Below are 8,214 nucleotides of genomic sequence, written 5' to 3' on the forward strand. Positions count from 1 at the left end.
TGGGATAAATGCAGAGCACTAATTCCGAGTATGGGTCACCATACTTGGCCACATGTCACGTCACTTTCACTTTATTGGTCAAGATGGAGCTGTTGTATTTGTAAGACATGGGGGGACTCTTGAGTCAGGAATCTCAAGATAAGCAAAATGAACAGGACAACAGCCAGGTACCAAGTGAAAAAGGCAGCTTAAACAATGCAGCAGATAGTGAAGAAAACACAGACAGCGAACAAGAAAACATCAGCGACAGGGAGGTTAATACAGGAGAAGTGGTTTATCCTAGAATGACACAACCTGAAACAGATCACGATGTGTGTGGTAATCCTGTCTCTTCTGCTGGTGTAAGGTTAAAAACAGGACAGACTGTAACATTTATGAAACAGGACTGTGGTGGTCTACAGAGAGCCAAGGTTTTATGCAGAGCAGGCAAAGCCTCTGGAAAATATAAAAACTGGTTCAATCTGCAACATATTGAAAATGATGGCAGTGATGGGCAAAAAGAGTCAGTGGATATGTCATGTGTTGATAATCTTCACATTGAATCAACTGATAGAGAGGCTAATGTACTCATAACAAAAGATATTTAATTTGATGCAGCTAAACAGGATGAAATGGTGAATTGGTACAAAAGCAATGTTTTTGAGGAAGTTGACGATGCAGCTCAAAAGTGTGTCTCTACCAGATGGGTCTGTAGTCTCAAAGAAACTCTGAATGGTATTGTGCCCAAAGCGCGACTCGTAGCCAGAGGTTCCCCAAACTGTGCTTCTGACTCTCTTAGGCTATTATTAGCTGTAATCTGTCAATATAAGTGGCAAGTCCATTCTATGGACATCAAATCTGCTTTCTTGCGGGGCATGCAGTTGTCCAGAGAAATCTATGTCCGGCCCCCTCCTGAAGCAGGAAAAGAAAATGTTCTATGGAAACTAAACAAGTGTGTTTACGGCCTTGCAGATGCATCATTGTATTGGTACAACAAAGTGAAAGAAATCATGCTGAGTGCAGGTGGTAAAATGTCTAAAGTAGATCCAGCAGTATTCTATTGGTTGGATGAACAGTGTGAGGTTACTGGAGTACTCGCATGTCATGTTGATGATTTTCTTTGGGCAGGCTCACAAAACTTCTCAACAGATGTGATACCTACACTAAAGTCTGCAGTACATGTTGGACGTGAGGAACATGAACATTTCTGCTATGTGGGAATGGACTTTGTTACTATTAATGGTGTAGTTCATGTACATCAGCATAGTTACATTGAAAACCTACTGCCTATTCAACTGCAAGTAGCATGTGCAGTGCAGAGGGATGCCTCTCTTAATGAGACTGAAAAAGAGCAGCTTAGGTCAAAAATAGGACAAATACTGAGGGTTGCAAAACAAACCAGACCAGACATTATGTTTGATGTATGCAGTTTAGCATCAAATATAAAGTATGCTACAGTCCAGTCTATTCACGAGACAAATAAGGTCATTAGAAAGCTTAAATCTGAAAAGTTGACTCCGGTTTCAACATTTGGGAAACAGTGATGCTCTAAACTTTGTTGTTTTCAGTGATGCTTCCCTTGGAGATCCTCCCTGATGGGGGCACACAGGGGGAACATTGATTGGTCTCAGACGGAGGGAAGTTTTCTTCTCTCTGTTGGCAATCTAAGAAAATTAGACGTGTGGTGAGGAGTACTCTGGCAGGGGAAACTCTGGCCCTGTCAGATGGAATAGATAATGCTATTTTTCTGACTACTCTCTTTTCTGAACTTACTACTGGAAATGCTGAGCTGAATACTCCTCTGTTGATCTGTGTGACAGACTCCCTGTTTGATGCCCTTAAGTCAACAAAACAGGTCTCTGAGAAACGTCTTCGACTTGAAATAAGCAGCATAAAGGAGCTCATACGGAGTAAAAGAATCAAGAAGGTACTCTGGCCGGACACAAAAACTCGCTGACTGTCTAACAAAAAAAGGAGCGTCGGCCCTGATGTTATTGAAAGCACTTAGTTAAGGACTGGGGACACTTACTAATAAAAATTAAAAAAAGAGAGAGGAAAGAGGTTCATTTGAAAAGACTCTATGCTTTCAATCGGAATTTTTTTGGTAACTAATCTTTGTTTTGTATGTTTTTTTTGTTTAAAGTATAGGGAGGTTGTTAGCATGTTATTTCCTCCCTACTCTGTTCACATGGAAGAAGGTTCTTCCGGGTTAAAAATGAGGTTAGCGCATGCGCTGGTTCAAAGGTGAGCACGCGGGTAAAAAGGAGGCGTTGTTGTCATGGAAATTCACTGGTATGGCATCCTGTTTCACGTGCTGTGTTTACCATTTGCTAGCTGGAGGCGAGAGATTCGAGTCCGGAGGCTCGAGGACCGCCTGAAAGGAGAGACGTGGTACTATAGCCCCTGTGGCCGGAGGATGAAGCAGTTCCCCGAGGTCATCAAGGTGAGATCTGTTATACTAGCACACCAGATGATCACCCACAATACTACTGTAACCTAATCTGCGTGAGTGATAACAAGGCTGGTCTTCATCCAGTTTCTTTTGTCTCTCTGCATTCTCCAGTTTCTGAAGAGGCATCAGGATGCTCTCCAGGGCGTTTCGAGAGAGCACTTCAGCTTCAGTCCACGCATGCCAGTGGGTGATTTCTATGAGGAGCGGGAAACCCCTGAGGTGTGTATGAAGATGTCTGCAGGTGCTACAGGCAAACATGTGGTTTGTGGATTCAGGACAGTTACACTGTTGCAAGGCATGTCATTGCTTTTTAATTTGTTACAGGGTATGAAATGGTTCCTCCTCGCCAATGAGGAAGTGCCCTCCATGATCATGGCTATAACAGGCAGACGTGGTCGTCCACCAAATCCAGACAAAGAGCCTCGTTCCCGTGGCCGCCGAGCCAGAGGAGCCCCAGGTAGACGGCCAGGCCGACCTCCCAAGCCCAAGATGGAGGATCTGCTCAGCAAAGTGGACGCTAGGCTGCTGAAGAGACTGGAGGCAAAGGGTGAGTCTGAATTTGCAGATCAGGTGGTTTAGTAAAAATGTGCTTGTTGCAGAAGTACTACCTTTTTATTTTTCGTCATTTTGTAGTTCTAGCTTTTTATGTGAAATATAATGAGCATCTTAGCTCAGTTCATGTTCATTGTTTTACAGAGGATCTCACAGAGGAAGAAAAAGAAAAACTGGTTAAGATCAAGAAGAAAATGAAAAGAAAGGTGAGCTGACTTGTTATTTATTACAAAAAGTGTGTTTTGGGGACCAGCTGATCATCTGATTTTTGTCATGCAGGCAAGAATGAAAAGAAAGGAGGATGCAAAGAATAAAAAGATCCGGCAGGAGAAACGGAAAGCCAAAGTAAGAAACTCCATGTCTTCAAATATGTTCAGAACTTAATAACAGGGTTCATGATGATGAAAAACCTGAAAAATCTGAAAGATTATGCATTTAAATACAATCTTGAAATTAGAAAAAAATTGAATAATGATAATATATCTATGTAGCACCTGTTAAATGTTTCCTAAGCACGGTTTGTAATCGGTTATAAATTTGAATAATGTTTGTAATGTTTTCTTTAATGCTTTTTCATTTTTTTTTTTCTTTTTTTTTAATATGAAAAACAATGGTTAAAAAAACCTAAAACAGCTAAAAATCAAGATGCAAGTTGCAATCCTATTTCTTATTTTAATTTGTTCTCTTAACAACTGTCTTTTTTATTTAACAACCAGAGTTCTAATGATCTTGGACAATCTGGAATTTTAACTGTATATTTTACATATAGACCTGGAAAAGTCATGAAATGTAATACATTAAAATTTTTTATAAAGCTATATATATATTACTGGCTAGAAATGGCTAATTATAAGTAAAAAATAATTGTAAAACCTGTAGTCACAAGCTAAAAAAGTCATGTAAAATTCATGTTATAAAAAGTGTAAACCACAAAGAACATTCAGTTATTGGAATTATGAAATTTCATTTTAATTATAGTTATTTTATGTTATTATTTTTAATATTTTGCCACTCCTGGTTTCTGTAAATTAATAGTATATCAGAAGTAAAGGCCTTTAAATATCGTCTATTGGATCTTTGAAGTAAAAAGTTGGGCTAAGTGGAAAAGTCATCAAAATGGTCTGAAGGTGTAAGAACCCCTGATATACACATAATTTTTTATTTAATAGCTGTAAATCCCAGTGTTCTGAGCTCTGACTGTGTTTTCTAATGTGTCTGTGCAGCTGGAGAAAGCCCAAGAGCAGGAACAGGATGATGAAGACCAGTCTCAGGCTCAGAGCCAGGCATCTGAAAGCCCTCTCTCAGCCGCAGAGGGACCCAAGAAGCCCGGCCGCAGGAAGAAGGTCGCAGCACCACCTGCAGCAGAGGCGTTGGACCTGGAGAAGGCCAGTCCCATCAAGAAAGTGGCCCGGGCCCGCAGCAAAGCCAAGGCTCTGGCCAAAGCCCAGGCTCAAGCAGAGGCCGAAGCGCAGGCTGCGCTAGCAGCAAAGAGGCAGGCGGAGCGGAGGGCGCAGGCTCAGAGACGAATGGAGGAGAGGAAGAGACAGCAGATGATCTTAGAGGAGATGAAGAAGCCTGCAGAGGACATGTGTCTCCCCGACCACGCGGTGAGCCTGATGTGCTGAGGGATTCACACAGACTACACAAGTAGGGCTGTCACAAATCCTTGAATCGAGTACTCGATTTAAAAAAAAAAAATTGCATTTTGCCCATGTCGAGTAACCGGCAATATACCAGAAGTGGCACATTCCATGGATGAAAATCTATGAAATGCATTATTAGACCATTTTCCAAGGCTGAACAAAATCATAATAAAGCAAAATGCTATTGTGAATTCACAAACGCTATGATTCAGTTAAATAAATATATGGGATGCAGGTTTAATATATGCGCTTTTATTATTAACATGCGTGTAGTTTACATAAGTGCATCTCGGAGCAGCTCCGTTCACAGTAAATGCTGCTCCACACGAACTGTTTTCATTTATGTGTTGAGCGTCTGAAACAGTGGCTGTAGCATTTCTGTCGTAAAGAAATGGCCAAATATTACAAATTTAGTGGACATTTGAATTAAATGTTGTTTAGTCAATATTAAACAAGGATTAGATCTCGCAGTAACGTGTAAAAATAATCGTCAGGCCATTGGTGCCCTCTGCAGGCATTTGTTATAATGTGTAATGTAATGTTACATTGCCTCATTGCTATTATAGTATATGTATTTTAAGTAGAGGCTATTGTATTTTAAAGGATATTGTTTGCTTAAGTCTGTTTTTATTACTACTAAAAATAAGAATTATAATTATCCGACTACTCGATTAATCGGCAGAATAATCGACCGATTACTCGATTTAAAAAATAATCGATAGTGACAGCCCTATACGGAAGTTTCCTCATTTGGCAAAGTTTACTTTGGAAGCCACTTTGATACCTTTTGTGAATTTGAGTTAATTTTTCCATTTGAAGTATCACCAAGCCAGTGTTATTCACAAAATCAGTAACTGCCATTGTTTAACACAGTGTCATAATAACCAGAGTAATATGATACATTTACAGAATCATGTGATTTGACTTCCCACTCTAAAAGAGATGTCGTTTGACACGATTCGCGTGTGCATACAGCTGAACACATAAAAAAAAAAAAAAAAAAGTAATTTTCAAAGTAAAATTTTAAAGTATACTACATTTATTGGTGCTCAACTCTGCCACTCCACACCAGTTGACACATACCAATAATACATACTGTTGATAATACTTTCATTTGAGGGACTTATACTCGTCTACTACAGTTTTTTTTTTCTGAGTGTGTCACTGAATGTTGGATAATTAAAGTGTGCTGTCTTATCTGGGATGGTTTATTCCATTACTCATTGAGTTGTCATCTCTCTCCCTCTGTAGCCCCTCCCACAATTGACACGGATACCAGGACTGATGCTTTCGGGTTTGGCCTTCTCCAATTGTTTAAGGGTGGTTGAGTTCCTGCATGGTTACGGAAAGATTCTGGGGCTCCAAGTGCCCAAGGATATTCCCAGCTTGAGCACCCTGCAGGAAGGGCTCCTCGGCATGGAGAAGAGCCAAGGCGAGCTCCTGGATCTGCTCATTAAACTGGTGGAGGCCGCTCTGCACGATCCTGGACTGCCCTCATATTACCAGGTTTATCTTTTGAGTGATATCAGTTAGGGCTGGGACAATAAATCAATCACGATGCATTCGGAAAATCTCAGAATCATTTCTCGATTCGCAATGCATTGATTTATTGTCCCAGCCCGAATATCAGTGAATTAAGTTGTTTTCTATTTATAACAGTGTCAAAAAAGTCTAAATCTCATCTGTTGCTGTCTAAAACAACTTTGAACTTGGACAGAAATTACTTAATAACTAAGTAATTACTTAATAACTAACCCTAACTAAAATAACTAAACATTAATGGAAAACAGCCTTAAAAACCAACAAGAAACCACACCCACAGCACATTAAACTTAAATATTTTGAAGTCTTATTATATATTAACATTGAATATTCAGTGGGAAATAATGTAGGATGGGTTTCACCCTAAATCTAAGGCACATGATTGGTCAGTGACTTAATGAAGGTTGGTTTGTTTCTCTTTCCTTACTCAGTCTGTGAAGATCCTGGGGGAGAAGCTGGTGGATCTGGAGCTGAGCCACAGCACTGTGTCCGAGGTGCTGCGGATCTTTCTGGAAGCCCATGGCTTTGAGTTGGAGGTGTGTAACAGTCTGCGTACAAAGAGCTTCCAGACCCTCAAACCTGACGTCAAAGCCTCCATACTGGCCTTCCTGGTGGAGGAACTCAATGCCAGCAACATAATCACCAGGTCAGCAGGAATTCAAATCATATTATCATCATATTTTAAAAGAGTTTTGTAGATCTGTATATGTAAGCGTCATTTTCCAACCGTTCTGTTTCTGCAGGGAGATTGATAACACGCTAGAGAATATGACAACCTACAGGAAAAACAAGTGGATTATAGAAGGCAAGCTACGCAAGTAAGACCCCTGCTTCTTATCCTGACAGCTTATGGTGTGAACCAGAGTCTGTTTGATATCAAAATTTGGGCAACACTTTAGGTACTAGTTCTTACTATTAACTAGCTGATAATTAGCATGCATAAGCTGTTACTAGCATAAGCTGTTTATTAGTACTTGTAAAGCATATATTAAAGGGGTCATATAATGCTGCTAAAAAGAACATTATTTTGTGTATTTGGTGTAATGAAATGTGTTCTCACCATTTTATTTAAAGGTATACATGCATAGCAATTGCTGAAATTAAATTAGTTTATTTTACATATTTATATTTAAATAAAAAAATTTTACTTGATAAAAAATATAAATCTTTAAAATATAGATTTATTTAGATGGCAACTTCTTGATTGTGTAATTCCGATATAGAATTTCTCACAAATAAAGAAATTGTTAAAAATATGAATAAAAAGTGAACACTGTAACCGACATGCATTCAGGAAATTGGCAAGTCTTTGTGCAATGGGAGTCATATTTTATTCAAATAAAGACAAGGTAACACTTATTGCACTTATTTGACTTATTGCACATAGTGAATATGACATGAATACAACATAGTGGCAAACTTGATATAAAAGATTTAACATTTGTCAAATTTAGGCCCCGTCCACACGTAGACGCGTTTGGCTGTATACGCATACATTTTGTATCGTATAGGCGTTTCGTCCACACGGATCTGGTGTTTTGGGAGAGTGAAACCGATATTTTTTGAAAGGAAAAAAAGATCGATAGGGAAAGCTCTGGCTTCGTGTGGACGTAGCCTTAGCTGTGAGATTCTCTGAAGTGTGTAGTTGTTGCCATTTATTAGATACTGTCAAGATAAAAGTCGTTTCGACGTATTGGCTGAACAGAAAAAATTATTGGCTGATGCTGGTAATTAAAAAAAAAAAAGAAAAAAGACGCAAACTATCGGCCTTGACAATATATTGGATGATCACTAGATTTCACTCAAAGATAATGGCTTGGATTATTTCTTTCTGAATCTAGTTACTCACATCGATGACTCAAAAGTACTGTGGTTCAGACACTAAAATAATCCTGCATGTGCGAGGAGGGTTTGGACCAGGTGTGAAGCAGCTCTTCTGGGACTGGCTTCGTCATTCTCATAAATGTGTGTGTCTGAGCAGACTGAAGTCTGCGCTGATGCGTAAGACGGGCCGTCCGGAGGAGGAGCTGTGCTTTGAGGAGCGCC

At 39.6% G+C, this 8,214-nt stretch overlaps 1 protein-coding gene across 1 annotated transcript in view; it reads left to right on the forward strand.

Moving 5' to 3' along the window:
- Positions 1–8,214, forward strand: part of baz2a (bromodomain adjacent to zinc finger domain, 2A) — a 44,945-nt gene that overhangs the window by 15,167 nt on the left and 21,564 nt on the right. The window contains exons 8-16 of the mRNA XM_016497630.1: positions 2,314–2,422; positions 2,543–2,650; positions 2,756–2,978; positions 3,128–3,189; positions 3,263–3,328; positions 4,207–4,590; positions 5,878–6,132; positions 6,600–6,814; positions 6,912–6,986. Of these exons, the coding sequence (XP_016353116.1) occupies positions 2,314–2,422; positions 2,543–2,650; positions 2,756–2,978; positions 3,128–3,189; positions 3,263–3,328; positions 4,207–4,590; positions 5,878–6,132; positions 6,600–6,814; positions 6,912–6,986 (1,497 nt within the window). The remainder of the gene's footprint in view (positions 1–2,313; positions 2,423–2,542; positions 2,651–2,755; positions 2,979–3,127; positions 3,190–3,262; positions 3,329–4,206; positions 4,591–5,877; positions 6,133–6,599; positions 6,815–6,911; positions 6,987–8,214) is intronic.

The sequence above is a fragment of the Sinocyclocheilus anshuiensis genome, unplaced genomic scaffold (genome assembly GCF_001515605.1).
Source record: "Sinocyclocheilus anshuiensis isolate Anshui unplaced genomic scaffold, SAMN03320099.WGS_v1.1 scaffold130, whole genome shotgun sequence".
NCBI lineage: Eukaryota > Metazoa > Chordata > Actinopteri > Cypriniformes > Cyprinidae > Sinocyclocheilus > Sinocyclocheilus anshuiensis.